Source organism: Bombina bombina, chromosome 4 (assembly GCF_027579735.1).
Source record: "Bombina bombina isolate aBomBom1 chromosome 4, aBomBom1.pri, whole genome shotgun sequence".
In the NCBI taxonomy this organism is placed as follows: Eukaryota; Metazoa; Chordata; class Amphibia; order Anura; family Bombinatoridae; genus Bombina; species Bombina bombina.
In genome coordinates, this window is record NC_069502.1 from 1,127,597,455 (window position 1) to 1,127,622,809 (window position 25,355).

Sequence of the window (25,355 nt, forward strand, 5' to 3'; positions counted from 1 at the left end):
TAGTTTAAATATTTGATAATTTATTTTTTATTTGTTGTAATTTAGTGCTTTTTTGTGTGGTAATTTAGTTAATTGTATTTAATTAATGTAATTGATTTAATTGTAGTGTAAGGTTAGGTGTTAGTGTAAGACAGGTTAGGTTTTATATTACAGGTAAGTTTGTATTTATTTTAGCTAGGTAGTTAGTAAATAGTTAATAACTATTTACTAACTAGTCCACCTAGCTAAAATAAATACAAACTTAGCTGTGAAATAAAAATAAAACCTAAGATAGATACAATGTAAATATTATGGCTAGATTACGAGTTTTTGACGGTAATGGTGTGCAGTGTTAACAAGCATTTTTTCTCACCGCTCACTTAAGACAAAGCTGGTATTACAGGTTTTTTTAAACCCAGCGTTAGCCACAAAAAAGTGAGCGGAGAGCAAAATTTAGTTCCACATCTCACCTCAATACCAGCGTTGCTTACGTTAGCGGTGAGCTGGTAAAACGTGCTCGTGCACGATTTCCCCATAGGAATCAATCACCTGCAAAAAAGCAGCGTTCAGCTTCTAACGCAGCCCCATTGATTAATATGGGAAAATACTTTTTATGTCTACACCTAATACCCTAACATGAACCCAGAGTCTAAACACCCCTAATATTACACTTATTAACCCCTAATCTGACTCCCCCGACATTGCCGACACCTACATTTTATTATTAACCCCTAATCTGCCGCTCCGGACACCGCCGCCACCTACATTATCCCTATGAACCCCTAATCTGCTGCCCCCAACATCGTCGACACCTACTTTTTATTTATTAACCCCTACTCTGCCGCCCCGAATGTCGCTGCCACCTAACTACACTTATTAACCCCTAATCTGACGCCAAAGTCGCCGCCACTATAATAAAGTTATTAACCCCTAAATCTAAGTCTAACCCTAACCCTAACACCCCCCTAACTTAGATATAATTTAAATACATCTAAATACAATTACTATTATTAACTAAATTATTCCTATTTAAAACTAAATACTTACCTATAAAATAAACCATAGAATAGCTACAAAATAACTAATAGTTACATTGTAGCCATCTTAGGATTTATTTTTATTTTATAGGCAACTTTGTATTCATTTTAACTAGGTACAATAGTTATTAAATAGTTATTAACTATTTAATAACTACCTAGTTAAAATAAGTACAAATTTACCTGTAAAATAAACCCTAACCTAAGTTACAATTACACCTAACACTACACTATAATTAAATAAATTACCTAAACTAACTACAATTAATTACAATTAAATTAAATAAACTAAAGTATGAAAAAAACCAAACACTAAATTACAGAAAATAATAAAATAATTACAAGAATTTTAAACTATTTACACCTACTTTAATCCCCCTAATAAAATAAAAATGCCCCCCAAAATAATAAAAATCCCTACCCTATACTAAATTACAAATAGCCCTTAAAAGGGCCTTTTGCAGGGCATTGCCCCAAAGTAATCAGCTCTTTTACCTGTAAAAAAAAATACAATACCCCCAACATTAAAACCCACACCCTCACACCCAACCCTTCTCTAAAACACCCACACAACCCCCCCTTAATAAAACCTAACACTAACCCCTTGAAGATCACCCTACCTTGAGACGTCTTCACCCAACCGGGCAGAAGAGGTCCTCCAGATGGCCAGAAGTCTTCATCCGATCCGGGCAGAAGAGGACATCCAGATGGGCAGAAGTCTTCATCCAGGCAGCATCTTTTATCTTCATCTATCCGGAGCGGGGCGGGACCATCTTCAAGCCATCCGACGCTGAGCATCCTCTTCCATCCAACGACTAACACTAAATGACGGTACCTTTAAGTGACGTCATCCAAGATGGCGTCCATTCAATTCTGATTGGCTGATAGAATTCTATCAGCCAATCGGAATTAAGGTAGAAAAAATCCTATTGGCTGATCCAATCAGCCAATAGGATTGAGCTTGCATTCTATTGGCTGTTCCAATCAGCCAATAGAATGCGAGCTCAATCCTATTGGCTGATTGGATCAGCCAATAGGATTAAACTTCAATCCTATTGGTTGATTGCATCAGCCAATAGGATTTTTTCTACCTTAATTCCGATTGGCTGATAGAATTCTATCAGCCAATCGGAATTGTAGGGACGCCAATGGATGGATGAAGACTTCTGCCCGTCTGGGGTTCCTCTTCTGCCCGGATCGGATGAAGACTTCTGGCCGTCTGGAGGACCACTTCTGCCCGGTTGGGTGAAGACGTCTCAAGGTAGGGTGATCTTCAAGGGGTTAGTGCTAGGTTTTATTAAGGGGGGATTGGGTGGGTTTTAGAGTATGGTTGGGTGTGTGGGTGGTGGGTTTCAATGTTGGGGGGTATTGTATTTTTTTACAGGTAAAAGAGCTGATTACTTTGGGGCAATGCCCCGCAAAAGGTCCTTTTAAGGGCTATTTGTAATTTAGTATAGGGTAGGGATTTTTATTATTTTGGGGGGCATTTTTATTTTATTAGGGGGATTAGATTAGGTGTAATTAGTTTAAAATTCTTGTAATTATTTTATTATTTTCTGTAATTTAGTGTTTGTTTGTTTTTTGTACTTTAGTTTATTTTATTTAATTATAATTAATTGTAGTTAATTTAGGTAATTTATTTAATTATAGTGTAGTGTTAGGTGTAATTGTAACTTAGGTTAGGGTTTATTTTACAGGTAAATTTGTACTTATTTTAACTAGGTAGCTATTACATAGTTAATAACTATTTAATAACTATTGTACCTAGCTAAAATAAATACAAAGTTGCCTGTAAAATAAAAATAAACCCTGAGATAGCTAAATTGTAACTATTAGTTATATTGTAGCTAGCTTAGGGTTTCTTTTACAGGTAAGTATTTAGTTTTAAATAGGATTAATTTATTTAATTGTAGTAATTTTTTTTAGATTATTTTAAATTATATTTAAATTAGGGGGGTTAGGGGTTAGGGTTAGACTTAGGTTTAGGGGTTAATACATTTAATATAGTGGCGGCGACGTTGGTGGCGGCAGATTAGGGGTTAATAAACGTAGGTAGGTGTCTGCGATGTTAGGGATGGCAGATTAAGGGTTAATAAAATTTAACTAGTGTTTGCGATGCGGGAGTGCGGCGGTTTAGGGGTTAATATATTTATTACAGTGGCGGCGATGTCCGGTCGGCAGATTAGGGGTTAAAAAATGTATTTAAGTGTTTGCGATGTGCGGGGGGCCTCGGTTTAGGGGTTAATAGGTAGTTTATGGGTGTTAGTGTACTTTTTATCACTTTAGTTAAGAGTTTTATGTTATGGCGTTAGCCCATAATACTCTTAACTACTGACTTTTAAATGCGGTATCAGTCTTGACAGGAGAGGGTCTACCGCTCACTTTTTCCAAGACTCGTAATACCGGCGTTAGGAAAATCCCATTGAAAAGATAGGATACGCAATTGATGTAAATGGATTTGCGGTATGCTCGAGTCGCGGAAAAAAAGTGAGCGGTGCACCTGTACCTGCCAGACTCGTAATACCAGCGGGCATTAAAAAGCAGCGTTGGGACCTCTCAACGCTGCTTTTTAAGGCTAACGCAAGACTCGTAATCTAGGCGTTAGTTATTTTGTAGCTAGTTTATGGTTTATTTTACAGGTAAGCATTTAGTTTTAAATAGGAATTATTTAGGTATTAATTGTAATTTTTATTTAGATTTATTTTAATTATGTTAAAGTTAGTGGGTGTTAGGGTTAGGGTTATGTTAGGGTTAAGTTTAGGGGTTAATAGCTTTAGTATAGTGGAGGCGATTTTGGGGGCAGCAGATTAGGGGTTAATAACAGTAATGTAGGTTGCGGCGATGTTAGGGACAGCAGATTAGGGGTTAATAATATTTAACTAGTGTTTGCGATGCGGGAGTGCGACGGTTTAGGGGTTAATATGTTTATTATAGTGCGCGCGATGTCGGGAGAAGCAGATTAGGGGTTAATAATTTTATTTTAGTGTTTGTGATGCGGGAGGGCCTTGGTTTAGGGGTTACTAGGTACTTTATGGGTGTTAGTGTACTTTTTAGCACTTTAGTTATGAGTTTTATGGTACAGCTTTGTAGCATAAAAGCCATAACTACTGACTTTCAGTTTACGGTACGGATCTTGACGGTATAGGCTGTACCGTTAACTTTTTGGCCGGACAGGCAAACTCGCAATACCGGCACTGTGGAAGTCCCATTGAAAAAGGACATTTTGAAAGCTGCGGTAGTTACGTTGCGTTACGGCCAAAAAAGTGTGCGGTACAGATATACCTGCAAGACTCGTAATACCAGCGGTAGTGAAAAAGCATCGCTATGAAGCTTTTTCACTCATAAAGCAAAACTCGTAATCTAGCCGTATGATGTTTAAAATGTGCATTCTCTTTCTGAAACATGGGGAAAAACATGTTGGGATTCATGTTCCTTTATTAAGTGCCAAGACAGTAGGGATTTTAACTAATAACTATATGCTTGGATAAAGCATTTACAAATGAATGCATTACAACCATAAAGTGATGGTAAATCCTAGTGTTTTAAAAATGCTAGGATTTACCAGCACTAAAAATAAAGGTGACTTTCATTCACAAGCTTAAACAAAATGTGCAAAAGTCACTTTTATTTTGCCGTGGCTTCACTGGTAACCTAGAGGCCTCCGGCCCCCCACGGCACAGCTCAATTTGTTTCAATGAGGTGACGTTTCCAACTCTTAGCCAATAGCTCTGCCAACATACTGCACAGTGACATACAGCTAGTGAATGAAAGCCACCTTTATTTTTAGTGCTGGTGGTAAATCCTAGAGTTTTGAAACGCTAGGATTTACGAACACTTTGATGAGTTTCTTTAAACTGTGTATGAGAATCAAAATTCAAATTTACAATTTATAAACTCAGAATTGTATTCATTTGATTATATGTCTGGTTAATTTATGATAGTTTTATCTATAATTAGTTATATTTTTACAATACAACAATATAAAGGCAGAACATATATTATTGGAAGAAAAAGAATAAATGGATTGGAACTTACTGACTATATGGTTTTAAATCTTTCATTATGAAGGAACGACCCATATAGGAGGCAAATGAATTGTTAAAATAATATATTTTCACTTCTGTTTCCACAGAGTGACGGATAGATAAAGTGTAGTTGATAATGTCACCATTGGGCCTTGATGGAGGGCTCCAGGACACCAATACCTCATGTGCACTTCTGGTATTCATTTTAGGAGGCTCCATTCCAGAAGGAGAAGATGAAAGACTTTTAACTTTTGCAGATGGGCTTATAGTACGGCCTTGCTCATTGATTGCTGTTATAGTATAGCTGTATTCTATTCCTGGTTCTAGTGCAAAGTCATAATAATGTGTATCCGATCCAGCATAGATCAAAATATCATCTCTTCTTAGCTCATATCTTCTAATTTCACCATTAGGCTTTTCTGGAAATTTCCACATTACTTTTACAGACTCAGGTCCTGTTACTTGGAAGCTTGGAGCTTTCATATCTTGTGGAGGAGCTTCCATTGTTCTATATAAAGTGGACAAGCTAGATGTACACCCTCCATTGGTGCATGCAAGTACACTGATATTGTACAATGTAAAAGGCTTAAGGTCCGATATAATTCTTAATAAACTTTTTCCAGCAAAATAATTTTCAGCACCTAATTGAATACTATAATTTGTTATCTTTCCATTTTGTATTAATGGTGATGACCAAGTCACATTGATTTCAGTAGAGCTCAATGAATATACATTTGGTGGATCTACTGAAGATGGTGGAGCTTCTAACGTTTTTATAAATGTTGGATCACTGGTGGTGCAGCCTCCTATGGTGCAAGCTATTACAGAATAACTGTAATCAGAATAAGCCAATAATTCATCATCAGTATAATTAAAGGTTGCAGAGTCAAAGCTAAAAGGAAATGTACTGTTATTTCTATTGAGTCTGTATGAAAGTATTATGCCATTTTCCTCTCCTGGTTTTTCCCAAAAGATTGTCAACTGATGAGGACTATCTTCTACATGAAACACTTTGGGAGGTGGAAGTCTGCTGGGTGCTGCTTGTCCTGTTTGAACAGCTGTCCACAAACTATCTGTATGTCCAGCAGAATTCCATGCACGTATTTTATATTCATAACTTGTCCAGGGGTGTAACTCTTCATCAGTATATTTAAATATAGTACGATCAGTCTCAATTTCTGTGTAGATAATTTTTTCATCTCTTGTTTTTCTAGAAGAATTTGCTTGTTCACTCCTCTTTATTATATTATAGTGTGTAACTTTGCCATTTGGGTGAATCGGAGGGGACCATTTTAGTTCAATTTTACTGCTGTTAAGTAACTGGGCCTCAGGTGGCGCCTGAGATATAGGTGAAGCTTCATCTGTTTGTATAATTTGAGGGAAAGTCCTTGTGCAACCAGCTGCAGTACAAGCTTCTAGAACTAATGTATAATTTGTATATGATTCAAGGCGTCGGAATAAAAACTGGTGGGTCAGACCACTGTATTCAAGATGGGCATCACTGAAAATGTTATACATCTGTAAAAGAAAACAATATTAATATTCCATTTTAAAGCTCAAAATAATAACTTTGTCCATTATGAAATTTACATTTTGTCAAATATTACTTAAAATATCTAACAATTCAATTATCAGGACAGGAGTAAGTACATTGCCAGGCTAAGGGCACCTGTTTGCATAATGTACAATGTAAAAATAAAGCTCTTGATGGTCCAGAGCTCAATTAGAGAAGTATAGAGTAAATAGGGAATGTGATTTATACCTCTGTAAACTGACTGGGGTAGATTGATCAAAAATCGGGCGGACATGATTCTCTGTAGTGGATCATGTCCTCCCCAAAATCGCTAAATACCGACAGCATAGGCTGTCGGCATTTATCATTGCACAAGCATTTCTGGCGAAATGCTTGTGCAATGCCACCTCCTGCACATTCGTATCCAGCAAGGGGTGGCATTGGGGTGTCAATCATTCTGTTGATATCCTTTTTTTTAAATAATAAAGCAGTTACAGGCATAATAGCTATATTTCTCAGAATTCCTAGGAATTCATGACATGGGTCATGCCAATAGAAGTGAGATGTCCCATGCGACAAATGCAGAAAATGTTTAGTTAGTCTGAACTCTACATGAGGTGTACTTCATTCAATAAATGATCATAGACTGTTGGATATATGATAAAGTATTTACAAGTTAGTGATTTTACTTAAATTAAAAGCATTTTATTTTTAAGCAAAAACATTTTTGCAACACATTTGTATTTAAAAAAGAAAACTCTATGAAATGTAATTTTGGTGATAGCTTTTATTATGCATGGGGAACAAAGAATAGTTGTTCAATGCCCCATCATGTACTAAGACATGGCCCCTGCTTAGAGACTGGTTGTGGCACGTATTTCATCAACACTGATTCAATTTGTGTCATTGTCAATATGACCTATGTCAACTCTGGTTCTTTCAGCAGGTGCAGTATTTGAATGTGGGTGCTTGTAGAATAAGGATGTATTCTCAATATGCCTCATGCTCAGTAAAAGCTATTAAAGACATAGTTCTTTTTGTTACTAGAAGCATTGTTACTAAAACAAATGTGCTGCAAAATTGTGGCTATTAAAATTGAGCAGTGGTCATGTACCTTTCAATGTTGTCTAGAATGTCCCTTTAAATCCATTGTTTCTATTAGAAACAGAATAATAGTGCATTTGTAAGTAGTGTCCTAATGTGAATTAAATATTTTTGTAAATAATAATTCTATTGCTCATCATTTACATAACGTACCACTGTTATTGTTTGTTCTTGTCACTACCTTGATTTGTATCTTAAAGTGTTAGCGATGTGCTGATAAACAAATGATTTAAACTACTACATTTAAGAAGCACGTAAAGAGGCGTAAAAATAAAAATTTAAACTTTTAAAATGTGTTGAAAGTACAATTTGTTTGGTCTAATGATTAGTCCTGTGTACATTTGTTTTGGACAAATGGACAAATGAATGTTGATAAGAACAAAAACCCCTTAACATTCTTTAAACAAATGTTATTTCCGAGTTTTGAATTTTACTCTCATTTTCAAATGTTCATAATAAGATCAAATATCCACATTCAAAATTTCAAATATAACATTTGATCTAACAAATACTATTAAGAAGTTTGATAGTTCATGTGGGAGAGTATTTAGTAAATTCATGCATAATAGATGCAAATATATTTATTATTTTTTTTTCTAATTCGAATATTGCACAATTTGAAGATTACATTGGAAGATAGCATTAGAAATACTATTACTATAAACAAATGTTACAATCTACAAATATTTGAAATTCAAAATGAACGAACAATTGTGTTAAAATTCATTTCATTTTTTGAATGTTGCGAAACATTTGCCCATCGCAAATTAAGAAAAGGCATATCATTTTGACAATATTAAATTCCAATCTTTCGGATCCTGTTTATTGGTTGTCTCTCAGCTCCCAATATGAGATTTTAAGTTCTGAGCAATCACAATTAAAACAAAAAATAACACCATTTCCCTAATGGGAAACATTCAGATTGGATCCAAGAAGATAGGGGAAAAATTACCCATATGATGCATGAACACCATTGGCTTCAGCGATCACAATCCTCCAATCATAAGTTTAGTACTACATTTTGACAACAAAATGGATACCTCGAATTGACATATTTGCAAGTATTTCAAGAGAATTTGGAATATTTCTATTACACTAAGAATTGGTAACAGGTGCCATTTTAGATGTATATGAATATATGGTCTGGATTAAAGGGACGAGATACCCAAATGTTGAAGCACTTGAAAGTGATGCAGCATAGCTGTAAAAAGGTGACTAGAAAATATCAAGCTGACTAGAAAATATCTATAGAACATTTCTAAGTAAAATAGAAGATATTTTTCCTCACAATTTTCTCAGTAGCCACATCTAATTGTAAAGGGACTTTAAACAGCCAATCAGGATGCTAGTCCCAGGACTTGCAAGCATGCAGGCACTGTCATGTTGTTTCCCTATTCAGTTTAACCCCTTAACGACCAAGGACGTACGCCACACGTCCTAAAAAAAAATATAGTTAATGACCGAGGACGTGTGGCGTACGTCCTTGGTCTGGAAAGCAGCTGGAAGAGATCCTGCTCGCTTCCAGCTGCTTTCCGGTTATTGCAGTGATGCCTCGATATGGAGGCATCCTGCAATAACCCCCCTTGGCCATCCGATGCAGAGAGAGCCACTCTGTGGCCCTCTCTGCACCGGACATCGATGGCCCGTATCGTTGGTGGGTGGGAGCTTACGTGGGAAACGGGTGGGCAGCCATCGATGCTCTGTGCGGGACCTACGGGGGCGCGCACGGGAGCGTGCGCATGCACGGGGGGTGGTGGGCGGGTGCGTGCACGGGGCCGGAGCGGGTGGGAACCGCTACACTACAGAAAAAAATAAAGTTAAAAGTAAAAAAAACTAATAAAGTTTAAGTATTAAAAATGTAATCTAAGGGATCTGGAAGGGGTTGGGGGTTGGTCTTGGTGGGGGGGGAAAGCTACACTACAGAAAAGGGCATTTTTTTAAAAAAAAGGCACATTTTTTACAAAACTGGGTACTGGCAGACAGCTGCCAGTACCCAAGATGGCGCCCATTAAGGCAGAGGGGAAGGGTTAGAGCTGTTTGGTGGGGGATCAGTGAGGTTGGGGTCTAAGGGGGGATCCTACACATCAGCATATGTAAATATGCTTTTTTTTTTTAAAAAAAAATGGCCAAATACCTTTTATTTTAGTACTGGCAGAGTTTCTGCCAGTACTTAAGATGGCGGGGACAATTGTGGGGTGGGGGAGGGAAGAGAGCTGTTTGGGAGGGATCAGGGGGTCTGATGTTTCAGGTGGGAGGCTGAGCTCTACACTAAAGATAAAATTAACCCTGCAAGCTCCCTACAAGCTACATAATTAACCCCTTCACTGCTAGCCATAATACACGTGTGATGCGCAGCGGAATTTTGAGGCCTTCTAATTACCAAAAAGCAATGCCAAAGACATATATGTCTGCTATTTCTGAACAAAGGGGATCCCAGAGAAGCATTTACAACCATTTGTGCCATAATTGCACAAGCTGTTTGTAAATAATTTCAGTGAGAAACCTAAAATTGAGAAAAATTTAACGTTTTTTTTAATTTGATCGCATTTGGCGGTGAAATGGTGGCATGAAGTATACCAAAATTGGCCTAGATCAATACTTGGGGTTGTCTACTATACTACACTAAAGCTAAAACTACCCCAAAAAGCTCCCTACATGCTCCCTAATTAACCCCTTCACTGCTGGGCATAATACACGTGTGGTGCGCAGTGGCATTTAGCGGCCTTCTAATTACCAAAAAGCAACGCCAAAGTCATATATGTCTGCTATTTCTGAACAAAGGGGATCCCAGAGAAGAATTTACAACCATTTATGCCATAATTGAACAAGCTGTTTGTAAATAAATTAAGTTAGAAACCAAAAGTTTGTGAAAAAATTTGTGAAAGTGAACGATTTTTTGTATTTAATTGCATTTGGCGGTGAAATGGTGGCATGAAATATACCAAAATGGGCCTAGATCAATACTTTGGGTTGTCTACTAAAAAAAATATATACATGTCAATGGATATTCAGAGATTCCTGAAAGATATCAGTGTTCTAATGTAACTAGCGCTAATTTTGAAAAGAAATGGTTTGGAAATAGCAAAGTGCTACTTGTATTTATGGCCCTATAGTTTACAAAAAAAGCAAAGAACATGTAAACATTGGGTACTTCTAAAATCAGGACAAAATTTAGAAACTATTTAGCATGGGTGTTTTTTGGTGGTTGTAGATGTGTAACAGATTTTGGGGGTCAAAGTTAGAAAAAGTGTGTTTTTTTCAATTTTTTCCTCATATTTTATAATTTTTTTATAGTAAATTATAAGATATGATGAAAATAATGGTATCTTTAGAAAGTCCATTTAATGGCGAGAAAAACTGTATATAATATGTGTGGGTACAGTAAATGAGTAAGAGGAAAATTACAGCTAAACACAAACACCTCAAAAATGTAAAAATAGCCTTGGTCCCAAACGGACAGAAAATGGAAAAGTGCTGTGGTCATTAAGGGGTTAAGGGAGTTTACTATGAAATATTGTGGGAATTCAGTAAAATCTCATGAGATCACAGTATTGCAATGCACGAGATCAGCATTGCTGATGCTAATTTGTTATTGTTTTTTTCCCAACTTGCAGCTGGACTGTAGCTGAAGGATAACTGTTCACAGAGCATGTACTGTTGTGAGTTGAAGAGATTTTGATGTAAAATAACTTCCTTTTTTACATAGAGATATTCAGGTGATATTTTCGTGTCAGCTTTATATAGTTATGCTGTATGACTTTCAAGTGGTCCAACATTTGGCTATCATGGCCCTTTAATCATTTGTATACTATTCCCATCATGCCCATATACAAATGGCATTCAGATTATGTATCACTTATCAAAAAGGTTATTCTATACACACATAGGCCTCTGTTTATCAAGCTGTCAACTGCAAATACGCTGGAATTCCGCAGCGTATTTGTGGCGAGCCTGATTCGCCTTAGTTATCAAACCCTAGAGACCGGCAAAAGTAGAATTTAGTGACATAACATACGATCCGCCGGACTCAGTCCGACACAGATCAATGCTTACGTCACTACAGATGTTCCGAACGCAAGTTCGGCATAATCTGACTACTTTTGGAAGTTATCAAATTCCTACCAGATACGCTCGGCACTTTTCCAGCCCAGCGTACCTGGTTTTCAATCCGCCGCCCTGGAGGCCGCGGATGCCATAGGAATCAATGGGAGTCGGAAAGCAGCGAGAGCTCATGTTCGCTGCTGCCCGATATCCCATTGATTCCTATGGGAATGTATACACCTAACACCCTAACATGTACCCCGAGTACCCCTAATCTGCCTCCCCCTACACCGCTGCCACCTACATTATACTTATTAACCCCTAAACCACCGCTCTTGGACCCCGCCGCAACTAAATAAAGTGTTTAACCCCTAAACCGCCGCTCCCGGAGCCCACCGCCACCTACATTATACTTATTAACCTTTAATCTGCCCCCCCTACACTGCCCCCACCTACATTAAATTTATTAACCCCTAATCTGCCCCCCCTACACCGCCGCCACCTACATTAAATTTATTAACCCCTAATCTGCCCCCCCTACACCGCCGCCACCTACATTATACTTATTAATCCCTAAACCGCCGCTCCCGGAGCCCACTGCCACCTACATTATACTTATTAACCCCTAATCTGCCCCCCTACACTGCCGCCACCTACATTAAATGTATTAACCCCTAAACCTAAGTCTAACACTAACCCTAACACCACCTAACTTAAATATAAATTAAATAAATCTAAATAAAATTATTCCTATTTAAAACTAAATACTTACCTATAAAATAAACCCTAAGCTAGCTACAATATAACTAATAATTACATTGTAGCTATCTTAGGGTTTATTTTTATTTTACAGGCAAGTTTGTATTTATTTTAACTAGGTAGAATAGTTATTAAATAGTTATTAACTATTTAATAACTACCTAAATAAACACAAAAGTACCTGTAAAATAAAACCTAACCTAAGTTACAATTACACCTAACACTACACTACCATTAAATTAATTACCTACATTAACTGCAATTAAATCAAATTACATAAAATTATCTAAAGTACAAAAAATAAAAAACACTAAATTACAGAAAATAATAAAATAATTACAATTTTTTTTAAACTAATTACACCTAATCTAATCCCCCTAATAAAATAAAAAAGCCCCCCAAAATAATAAAAATCCCTACCCTATACTAAATTACAAATAGCCCTTAAAGGGCTTTTTGCGGGGCATTGCCACAAAGTAATCAGCTCTATTACATGAAAAAAAAATTACAATACCCCCCCAACATTAAAACCCACCACCCACACACCCAACCCTACTCTAAAACCCACCCAATACCCCCTTAAATTCTGTAATTTAGTGTTTGTTTGTTTTTGTACTTTAGTTAATTTTATTTAATTGTAATTAATTGTAGTTAATTTAGTTAATTTATTTAATTATAGTGTAGTGTTAGGTGTAATTGTAATTTAGGTTAGGTTTTATTTTACAGGTACTTGTGTATTTATTTTAGTTAGGTAGTTATTAAATAGTTAATAACTATTTAATAACTGTTGTACCTAGTTAAAATAAATACAAACTTGCCTGTAAAATAAAAATAAACCCTAAGCTAGCTACAATGTAACTATTAGTTATATTGTAGCTAGCTTAGGGTTTATTTTATAGTTAAGTATTTAGTTTTAAATAGGAATAATTTAGTTAATGATATGATATGATATTTATTTAGATTTATTTAAATTATATTTAAGTTAGTGTGTGTTAGGTTTAGGGTTAGACTTAGGTTTAGGGGTTAATATGTTTATTATAGTGGCGGCGGTGTAGGGGGGGCAGATTAGGGGTTAATAAATATAATGTAGGTGCCGGTGGGCTCCTGGAGCGGCAGTTTAGGGGTTAAAAAATTATTTAGTTGCGGCGGTGTCCGGGAGCAGCAGGATGGGGGTTAATAAATATAATGTAGGTGGGCGGAGGTATAGGGTGCGGCAGATTAGGGGTTAATAAGTATAATGTAGGTGGCGGTGGGCTCCAGGAGCGGGGGTTTAGGGGTTAATACATTTATTAGAGTTGCGGCGGGGTCCGGGAGCTGCGGTTTAGGGGTTAAACACTTTATTTAGTTGCTGTGGGCTCCGGGAGGGGGTAAAACAGTATAGTATAGTGTGGGTGCTTAGTGACAGGGTAGCAAGAAAGCTGTGAAAAAGCCGAAGAGCAGCGAGATCGATGACTGTTAGTTAACAACAGTCCGCTGCTCATCGCCCCGTACTTGCTGCGCAGCTTTTTGACAGCTTTTTTGATAATTTTGGAGAACGTATTCAGGTCCGTGGCGGCGATGTTAGGCGATGTTAGGCGAGCGTATTGGTGCCGACAAATGCAGGTAAGTTGACAGGTTGATAAATAGAGGCCATAGACTCATCAAGCCTCATTAACCCATCTCTGTTTTCTGTGATGGGCATCTATTGGGACCCATATACTAATTTTGGTGTGGACAAGGATCCCAACTTGAGAATCTGTCTGCCTGGCTTTGCATTAAAGTACAGCAGACACTGTACATCCTCTGTCCAGATTTATCTAGATTTTGGCTGTAATAAAAATTGTAATTTAGGTTATTTTACTTCAAAAAATGAAGGTTGCTTCCCATGTTTAAGATCTTCATGTTGTAGTAATATGATTGAGGGTTGTGTGTTTTACCACCCCACCACTGGAAAAATATTCTATCAGAGGTTATCATACTTGTCAAACCCAATTTGTTATTGACATTGTTAAATGCCCTTGTGGGTGGAGCTATGTAGGTGAGGGGACAATAAGTATCCGTGATAGAATAATAGAACATAAAAGTAACATCAGAACTAAGCTAGCTCCAGTAGCAGAAGATTCCGTAAAGATGGGTCATGCATTTAATCAGTTGAGATTTAAAATTTGTTGGTTTGCCTTTTATCCCTTCCAGGCATCGCACCACAGGCCTTCTAAGGAACTCTTACCGGATCCCTGTTGAGGGTTAACAGTGAGCTGGACTACTGTGAAGCTCCAGACTGCCTCATTAGCACCGTTTGGGTGCTTTATGTTTGTGAGTATATATCTCTACTTGTATTCACATATTTCTGCTCTGATGGTACTAGGCCATGGTGGCGCCTCTGTTTCTTTCTCTTCCGAGATTTAAAATTATTGATTTTTTCCCCAGGCTCCGTAGAGGTGGAGATAGGGAGTTAATACTTAAACAACGTGAATCCTTTTGGATTCATAAATTGGGAACCCTTGAACCCCTAGCATTGAATAGGGATTGGGATCTTTCAGTTTTTCTTTAACTTCTTGTAAAATATGTTTATATATTGGGAGTGTGATTAGTGTGTATAATATTTGCTTTGTCTTTTTTACACTAGGTTAGGTTGTTAATGCTCTTTGTCAAAGTAGATGTAGGAGAATTGTTATTTTATTGTAATATTGATATGAAGAATGTGCATGATTATTTAAAGATATTCATTCTTTTGAAATGTTGTTAAAGAGTTAACAGATGTTGCACACTATAGCACCATCTAGTGGTGCTCATGTATAAATAGATGTTGTTAATCAGTCTATATGATAGTATGATTAAGGGAGCACGAAACTTTGCTTTCTGTAACTTGTTCGTTATAAATAAATCTTCTTTGCTGCCACCCTTTTTAACTTTTGTGCTACAGATGTATCATTACACACTTACTTGAGTGTGTAATACTGCCCTCTCCTCTAGCATGACCAATCATGAGAGAAAAGGGCCTGACAATCACCCTGAACAAACATGTGCCAAGTTATTTATCTCCACCAAGATAGCGGAGTGGGTAATATGCACAGGGACTTTAAAAGCAGCATATGCTGCATAGTACATTGATCCCATTATTGGTAGTTCAGGGTGCTCTTCAGATAAAATGGAGATCAAATATTTTGTCATTTACAATCTCATCTGTTTTTTACTTGATAAGTTTGTTAAAAAACTTCATAAAGACTAAAAGTTTGCAGCCTTGTTGGTTACAGAAAATGAGTAATTATTACAAGGGTCATGGTCAAACATCCTTTCGGACCATTTGTGTAGCTGCTCCCCACCCTTGTAATAATGACTAATTTTCGGAGAAGCAGTACGCAGCAAGGTAACAGCTGCGGTCACCACTCACTGTGGTTCCATATTTGCTGAAGCAATATATATACCGAAACCGAGGAATAGGATAAGGAGTTATGATGCAGGCTACACGGAAAAGCATCTAGAACTGGCGTTGGATGGTTTGAAGACAAGAAGCATTTATCCTGTAAGTACAGAGTGGTATTGTTTACCCATCTCATGCTGTCCATTTATTAATGTGGTGCAATAAGTGATTGAGTAAAGTTCTTGGAACTGTCTGTATAAAAGCAGAGACAAACTTGATAATGTCTTGGAACAAGGGTTGTGAATCTTGTATAAGGAAACCTTGATTGAGACTTTCTCATTATATTTGGGCTGAATGTTCCCGTTCTGGAAGTTAATTAAAGGGAGCTCCCTAGAATAAGTGGTTAACCTTTTCATCTTTTAAGGACATTATAAACCGCTACAACTGATTTCTGTTGGATGGCGTATATGAGTTACTATGCATCTATTGAAGTATAAGTCAGTACAATCTACTCTGGTGGTCTGTTGAAAGTCTTACTGATTTTTATATTGTTATATTAAGGTTTTGTGCCAGGATACATTTATATTGAATCCCAGTGGGTAGTGGTATTATCCATTATTTCATCTAGGGATTTTTCTAATATATATATATATATATATATATATATATATATATATATATATATATATATATATAAATATATATTTCAGCACCTGGGTAGCCACCAATCAGCAAGCACTACCCAGGGTGCTGAACCAAAAATAGGCCGGCTCCTAAGCGTAAATTTCTGCTTTTTCAAATAAAGATTCCAAGAGAATGAAGAAAAATTGATAATAAGAGTAAATTAGAAAGTTGCTTAAAATTGCATGGGTTTTTTTGTATAATGAAAGAAAAAATTTGGGTTTAATATTGCTTAAACTATACTGGCTTTTATTACAATATATTTAGACTTGCTAATGTAACAGTAATGTATATGTACAGTCTTTGTAGTCTCCCTTCATGTTATTCTTTTGGCTTTCTAAGCATATCTACTTAAAGGGGCATTAAACGGTTAAATGCTTCATTGCGCATAGTAAACAAACATTGCAGAGAACTTTCATTATGTGTTTGTGACCAGCTATTCCTGTACTTTACCTTTAAAAAGTATTATTTCCCCCTTTCCTCAGAGGAGCTGGAAACCTACTGGACTGCATATGGTAGCTATCTTCAGATTTTCATTGCATAGGACAGATAAATTCGCTAAGCAAGTAAATAATGATAGCATAGCTCCCATTGTTTTATAGACACTAAAAGTTAACACTTATTTTGTCAATAACAACTAATGAAACTTTAAAATTACATCTACATGTTATTCTCAGACTAATCTTTTCTTTAAAGGAACAGTTCATACAGCAGATTTGCATAATCAACAAATGCAAGATAACAAGACAATACAATAATTTCAAATGAGTAGTAGATTCTTTTTTAACACATTTCAAAGTTATGTATATTTCCACTCCCCCTGTACCATGTGATAGCAATCAGCCAATCACAAATGCATATACGTATAGTCTGAGTTCTTGCACATGCTCAGTAGGATCTGGTGACTCAAAAAAGTGTAAATATAAAAGAATGTGCACATTATTTTTAATGGAACTAAATTGGAAAGTTGTTTAAAATTACATGCTGTATCTGAATAATGAAAATGTAATAAAACCTGAGTGCCCCTTTAAATGTATCATTCTATCTAGCATTTATTTAGTGTTTAATGTCCCTTTAAGTCAGTTTACTGGTTCTTTGTGTATATATGTGCATATACACTATGTAACTATAGGATCTAGAAATTCTACACTTACTAATGCATTATTATTACTAAATGAATTACATGGTATTTCAAACATTATTCAAACACTGTCAAATGAAATTAAAAGGGCTTTTAAATCAGTATGTATAAATGCAGTCTTATTAGATCAGAACCGTGTCAGATTTTAAGAATCTGTTTGCATAAACCCAAGTGAAATATTCAGAGACTACAGTTTAATATCTCAACTCAATGAGATTATATATATATATATATATATATATATATATATCCAGCACAAAAAAGGCACTCACTGGTTAGGTAAAACATAACATTTAATAAGTTACATTAAAAAACATGACGTTTCGGAGGCATTTCGCCCCCTTTATCAAATGCACGATACAGCTTGAAAAAATTACGACTGCTTTTGTAATTTTTTCAAGCTGTATCGTGCATTTGATAAAGGGGGCGAAATGCCTCTGAATCGTCATGTTTTTTAATGTAACTTATTAAATGTTATGTTTTACCTAACCAGTGAGTGCCTTTTTTGTGCTGGATATTTTTGATATTTTCTGAAGTGCACCCTGGGAGCTGCTATTATTTATGGAGTGCCTTTTCTTCTGATATCGGTTTATATATATATATATATATATATATATATATATATATATATATATATATACTGTATATACACAAATCAAAAAGAGCAAAAGTTGGACATCTCTCTTTTACAATTATAATACATGGTAGGAAGTCAGCACCTTACCTTTAGTATTCCATTCGTCCTTTTTGGCTCCTGCCACTTAAGAAGTAAAGCTCTGCCAGTCTCTTTCTTTTCCACAGTAAAATTATTCAGTCCACTTGGAGAGGCTTCCAATGTTTGCACAAAAATCCATGGGCTTGACATTTTTCCAGCACTGTTTATAACTTCGATGCAAATATCATATATTGTAGCAGGAAGCAGACCAAATACTTCAGCATGATGGAATGTACCCTAAAATATATACACAAACATAAGTTATCTCTCTTATGATTATCAAAATAATAGAATAGAATTATATTGGTCATTTGTATTAAGGCCACCAAGAACATGTTAAATTAGATCAACATTAATTTGACATAAAAAAGGTTTTGCATGCATTTTAATGAATTGAGTGATGTGAAAAAAACATTTTTAGATTATACCAATATACAGTGGGGCAAAAAAGTATTTAGTCAGTCACCAATTGTGCACGTTCTCCCACTTAAGAAGATTAGAGAGGCCTGTAATTTCTTTCATGTAATTAGCAAGAGTCCATGAGCTAGTGACGTATGGGATATACATTCCTACCAGGAGGGGCAAAGTTTCCCAAACCTCAAAATGCCTATAAATACACCCCTCACCACACCCACAAATCAGTTTTACAAACTTTGCCTCCCGTGGAGGTGGTGAAGTAAGTTTGTGCTAGATTCTACGTTGATATGCGTTCCGCAGCAGGTTGGAGCCCGGTTTTCCTCTCAGCGTGCAGTGAATGTCAGAGGGATGTGAAGAGAGTATTGCCTATTTGAATTCAATGATCTCCTTCTACGGGATCTATTTCATAGGTTCTCTGTTATCGGTCGTAGAGATTCATCTCTTACCTCCCTTTTCAGATATTTCACGATATACTCTTATATATACCATTACCTCTACTGATTCTCGTTTCAGTACTGGGTTGGCTTTCTACTACATGTAGATGAGTGTCCTGGGGTAAGTAAGTCTTATTTTTGTGACACTCTAAGCTATGGTTGGGCACTTTTATATAAAGTTCTAAATATTTGTGTTTAAACATTTATTTGCCTTGATTCAGGATGTTCAATATTCCTTATTTCAGACAGTCAGTTTCATTATTTGGGATAATGCATTTGAATAATCAATTTTTTTCTTACCTTAAAATTTTACTTTTTTCCCTGTGGGCTGTTAGTCTCACGGGGGCTGAAAATGCTTCATTTTATTGCGTCATTCTTGGCGCGGATTTTTTTGGCGCAAAAATGTTCTTTGTCATTTCCGGCGTCATATTTGTCACCGGAAGTTGCGTCATTTTTGACGTTTTTTTTTCGCCAAAAGTGTCGGCGTTACCGGATGTGGCGTCATTTTTGGCGCCGAAAGCATTTAGGCGCCAAATAATGTGGGCGTCTTTTTTGGCGCTAAAAAATATGGGCGTCATTGTCTCCACATTATTTAAGTCTCATTGTTTATTGCTTCTGGTTGCTAGAAACTTGTTCACAGGCATTTTTTCCCATTCCTGAAACTGTCATTTAAGGAATTTGATCAATTTTTCTTTATATGTTGTTTTTTCTATTACATATTGCAAGATGTCCCAGATTGACCCTGAATCAGAAGATACTTCTGGAAAATCCCTGCCTGATGCTGGATCTACCAAAGTTAAGTGTATTTGCTGTAAACTTGTGGTATCTGTTCCTCCAGCTGTTGTTTTTAATGAATGCCATGACAAACTTGTTAATGCAGATAATATTTCCTTTAGTAATGTTACATTTCCTGTTGTTGTTCCATCAACATCTAATACTCAGAGTGTTCCTGTTAACATAAGAGATTTTGTTTCTAAATCCATTAAGAAGGCTATGTCTGTTATTCCTCCTTCTAGTAAACGTAAAAGGTCTTTTAAAACTTTTTTTTTTTTAAATGAACATTATCATTCTGATTCTGATAATGATTCCTCTGGTTCAGAGGATTCTGTTTCAGAGGTTGATGCTGATAAATCTTCATATTTGTTCAAAATGTAATTTATTCGTTCTTTACTTAAAGAAGTCTTAATTGCATTAGAAATAGAGGATTCTGGTCCTCTTGATACTAAATCTAAACGTTTAAATAAGGTTTTTAAATCTCCTGTAGTTATTCCAGAAGTTTTTCCTGTCCCTGATGCTATTTCTGAAGTAATCTCCAGGGAATGGAATAATTTGGGTAATTCATTTACTCCTTCTAAATGTTTTAAGCAATTATATCCTGTGCCATCTGACAGATTAGAGTTTTGGGACAAAATCCCTAAGGTTGATGGGGCTATCTCTACTCTTGCTAAGCGTACTACTATTCCTACGGCAGATAGTACTTCCTTTAAGGATCCTTTAGATAGGAAAATTGAATCCTTTCTAAGAAAAGCTTACTTATGTTCAGGTAATCTTCTTAGACCTGCTATATCTTTAGCGGATGTTGCTGCAGCTTCAACTTTTTGGTTAGAAGCTTTAGCGCAACAAGTAACAGATCATAATTCTCATAGCACTGTTAATCTTCTTCAACATGCTAATAATTTTATTTGTGATGCCATCTTTGATATCATTAGGGTTGATGTCAGGTATATGTCTCTAGCTATTTTAGCTAGAAGAGCTTTATGGCTTAAAACTTGGAATGCTGATATGTCTTCTAAGTCAACTTTGCTTTCCCTTTCTTTCCAGGGTAATAAATTATTTGGTTCACAGTTGGATTCTATTATTACAACTGTTACTGGAGGGAAAGAAACTTTTTTACCACAGGATAAAAAATCTAAAGGTAAATTTAGGTCTAATAATCGTTTTCGTTCCTTTCGTCACAATAAGGAACAAAAGCCTGATCCTTCCCCTACAAGAGCGGTATCAGTTTGGAAACCATCTCCAGTCTGGAATAAATCCAAGCCTTTTAGAAAGCCAAAGCCAGCTCCCAAGTCCACATGAAGGTGCGGCCCTCATTCCAGCCCAGCTGGTAGGGGGCAGATTACGATTTTTCAAAGAAATTTGGATCAATTCAATTCACAATCTTTGGATTCAGAACATTGTTTCAGAAGGGTACAGAATAGGCTTCAAGATAAGGCCTCCTGCAAGAAGATTTTTTCTTTCCCGTGTCCCAGTAAATCCAGTGAAGGCTCAAGCATTTCTGAAATGTGTTTCAGATCTAGAGTTGGCTGGAGTAATTATGCCAGTTCCAGTTCTGGAACAGGGGCTGGGGTTTTACTCAAATCTCTTCATTTTACCAAAGAAGGAGAATTCCTTCAGACCAGTTCTGGATTTAAAAATATTGAATCATTATGTAAGGATACCAACATTCAAAATGGTAACTATAAGGACTATTCTGCCTTTTGTTCAGCAAGGGCATTATATGTCCACAATAGATTTACAGGATGCATATCTGCATATTCCGATTCATCCAGATCACTATCAGTTTCTGAGATTCTCTTTCCTAGACAAGCATTACCAGTTTGTGGCTCTGCCGTTTGGCCTAGCAACAGCTCCAAGGATTTTTACAAAGGTTCTCGGTGCCCTTCTGTCTGTAATCAGAGAACAGGGTATTGTGGTATTTCCTTATTTGGACGATATCTTGGTACTTGCTCAGTCTTCACATTTAGCAGAATCTCATACGAATCGACTTGTATTGTTTCTTCGAGATCATGGTTGGAGATCAATTTACCGAAAGTTCATTGATTCCTCAGGACAAGGGTAACCTTTTTAGGTTTCCAGATAGATTCAGTGTCCATGACTCTGTCTCTGACAGGACAAGAGACGTCTAAAATTCTGGTTTCAGCTTGTCAAAACCTTCAGTCTCAATCATTCCCTTCAGTAGCCTTATGCATGGAAATTCTAGGTCTTATGACTGCTGCACTCGGACGCGATCCCCTGTTGCTCGTTTTCACATGCGACCTCTTCAGTTTTGTATGCTGAACCAGTGTGCAGGGATTATACAAAGATATCGCAATTGATATCTTTAAAACCGATTGTACGACACTCTCTGACGTGGTGGACAGATCACCATTGTTTAGTTCAGGGGGCTTCTTTTGTTCTTCCAACCTGGACTCTGATTTCAACAGATGCAAGTCTGACAGGTTGGGGAGCTGTTTGGGGGTCTCTGACAGCACAAGGGGTTTGGGAATCTCAGGAGGTGAGATTACCAATCAATATTTTGGAAACTCCGTGCAATTTTCAGAGCTCTTCAGTCGTGGCCTCTTCTAAAGAGAGAGTCGTTCATTTGTTTTCAGACGGACAATGTCACAACTGTGGCATATATCAATCATCAAGGAGGGACTCCACAGTCCTCTAGCTATGAAAGAAGTATCTCGAATACTGGTATGGGCGGAATCCAGCTCCTGTCTGATTTCTGCGGCTTCAATCCCAGGTATAGACAATTGGGCCAAACGTTACATCTGGGAGGAATGGTCTCTTCACCCAGAGTTATTTCTTCAGATTGTTCAAATGTGGGACTTCCAGAAATAGATCTGATGGCTTCTCATCTAAACAAGAAGCTTCCAGGTATCTGTCCAGATCCAGGGATCCTCAGGCGTAAGCAGTGGATGCATTGTCACTTACTTGGAAGTATCATCCTGCCTATATCTTTCCGCCTCTAGTTCTTCTTCCAAGAGTAATTTCCAAGATTCTGAAGGAATCGTTTGTTCTGCTGGTGGCTCCAGCATGGCACACTCACAGGTTTTGGTATGCGGATCTTGTCCGGTTGGCCACTTGCCAACCGTGGACTCTTCCGTTAAGACCAGACCTTCTGTCGCAAGGTCCTTTTTTCCATCAGGATCTCAATCTTAAATTTGAAGGAAGGTATGGAGATTGAACGCTTGATTCTCAGTCAAAGAGGTTTCTCTGACTCTGTGATTAATACTATGTTTACAGGCTCGTAAATCTGTATCTAGGAAGATATATTATCGAGTCTGGAAGATTACATTTCTTGGTGTCTTCTTCATCATTTTTCCCCTGGCATTCTTTTAGAATTCGAGAATTTTACAGTTTCTTCAGGATGGTTTGGATAATGGTTTGTCTGCAAGTTCCTTGAAAGGACAAAATCTCTGCTCTTTCTGTTCTTTTTCACCAGAAAGATTGCTAATCTTCCTAATATTCATTGTTTGTACAAGCTTTGGTTCGTATATAAAACCTGTTATTAAGTCAATTTCTCCTCCTTGGAGTTTGAATTTGGTTCTGGGGGGCTCTTCAAGCTCCTCCGTTTGGAACCTATGCATTCACGGACATTAATTACTTTCTTGGAAAGTTTTGTTTCTTTTGGCCTTCTCTTCTGCTAGAAGAGTTTCTGAATTATCTGCTCTCTCTTGTGAGTCCCCTTTTCTGATTTTTTCATCAGGATAAGGCGGGTGTTGCGAACTTCTTTAAATTTTTACCTAAGGTTGTAGAATTCATAACAACATTAGTAGAGAAAATTGTGGTTCCTTCATTGTGTCCTAATCCTAAGAATTCTAAGGAGAGATCATTTGCATTCTTTGGATGTAGTTAGAGCTTTGAAATATTATGTTGAAGCTACTAAGAATTTCCGAAAGACTTCTAGTCTATTTGTTATCTTTTCCAGTTCTAGGAAAGGTCAGAAGGCCTCTGCCATTTCTTTGGCGTCTTGGTTTGAAATCTTTAATTCATCATGCTTATGTCGAGTCGGGTAAAAACTCCGCCTCAAAGGATTACAGCTCATTCTACTAGGGTCAGTTTCTACTTCCTGGGCGTTTAGGAATGAAGCTTCGTGTTGATCAGATTTGCAAAGCAGCAACTTGGTCCTTCTTTGCATACTTTTACTAATTTCTACCTTTTTGATGTGTTTTCTTCTTCTGAAGCAGTTTTTGGTAGAAAAGTTCTTCAGGCAGGCTGTTTCAGTTTGATTCTTCTGCTTATAATTTCAGTTTTTTTCATTATAAGATTTAACTTTATTTTGGGTGTGGATTATTTTCAGCGGAATTGGCTGTCTTTATTTTATCCCTCCCTCTCTAGTGACTCTTGCGTGGAAGATCCACATCTTGGGTATTCATTATCCCATACGTCTACTAGCTCATGGACTCTTGCTAATTACATGAAAGAAAACATAATTTATGTAAGAACTTACCTGATAAATTCATTTCTTTCATCTTAGCAAGAGTCCATGAGGCCCACCCTTTTTTTGTGGTGGTTATGATTTTTTTGTATAAAGCACAATTATTCAAATTCCTTATTTTTTATGATTTTGCACTTTTGTCTTATCACCCCACTTCTTGACTATGCGTTAAACTGATTTGTGGGTGTGGTGAGGGGTGTATTTATAGGCATTTTGAGGTTTGGGAAACTTTGCCCCTCCTGGTAGGAATGTATATCCCATACGTCACTAGCTCATGGACTCTTGCTAATATGAAAGAAATGAAATTATCAGGTAAGTTCTTACATAAATTATGTTTTTCATCATAGGTATACCTCAACTATGAGAGACAAAATGTGGAAACAAATCCAGACAATCACATTGTCTGATTTGGAAAGAATTTTTTGCAAATGATGGTGGAAAATAAGTATTTGGTCAATATCAAAAGTTCATCTCAATACTTTGTTATATATCCTTTGTTGGCAATGACAGAGGTCAAACGTTTTCTGTAAATCTTTACAAGGTTGTCACACACTGTTGCTGGTATGTTGGCCCATTCCTGCATGCAAATCTCCTCTAGAGCAGTGATGTTTTGGGGCTGTCGCTGGGCAACACAGACTTTCAACTCCCTCCAAAGGTTTTCTATGGGGTTGAGATCTGGAGACTGGCTAGGCCACTCCAGGACCTTTAAATGCTTCTTACGAAGCCACTCCTTCGTTGCCCGGGCGGTGTGTTTGGGATCATTGTCATGCTGAAAGACCCAGCCACGTTTCATCTTCAATGCCCTTGCTGATGGAAGGAGGTTTGCACTCAAATCTCACGATACATGGCCCCATTCATTCTTTCATGTACACGGATCAGTCATCCTGTTCCCTTTGCAGAGAAACAGCCCCAAAGCATGATGTTGCCACCCCCAATGCTTACAAGTAGGTAGGTGTTCTTTCG

At 37.0% G+C, this 25,355-nt stretch overlaps 1 protein-coding gene across 1 annotated transcript in view; it reads right to left on the reverse strand.

The window, feature by feature from the left end:
- The window catches only part of USH2A (usherin), a 2,188,359-nt gene that overhangs the window by 153,903 nt on the left and 2,009,101 nt on the right, over positions 1-25,355 (reverse strand). The window contains exons 74-75 of the mRNA XM_053712759.1: positions 18,345-18,572; positions 5,052-6,559 (exon numbers count right to left, since the gene is read on the reverse strand). Coding sequence (XP_053568734.1) covers positions 5,052-6,559; positions 18,345-18,572 — 1,736 coding nt within the window. The remainder of the gene's footprint in view (positions 1-5,051; positions 6,560-18,344; positions 18,573-25,355) is intronic.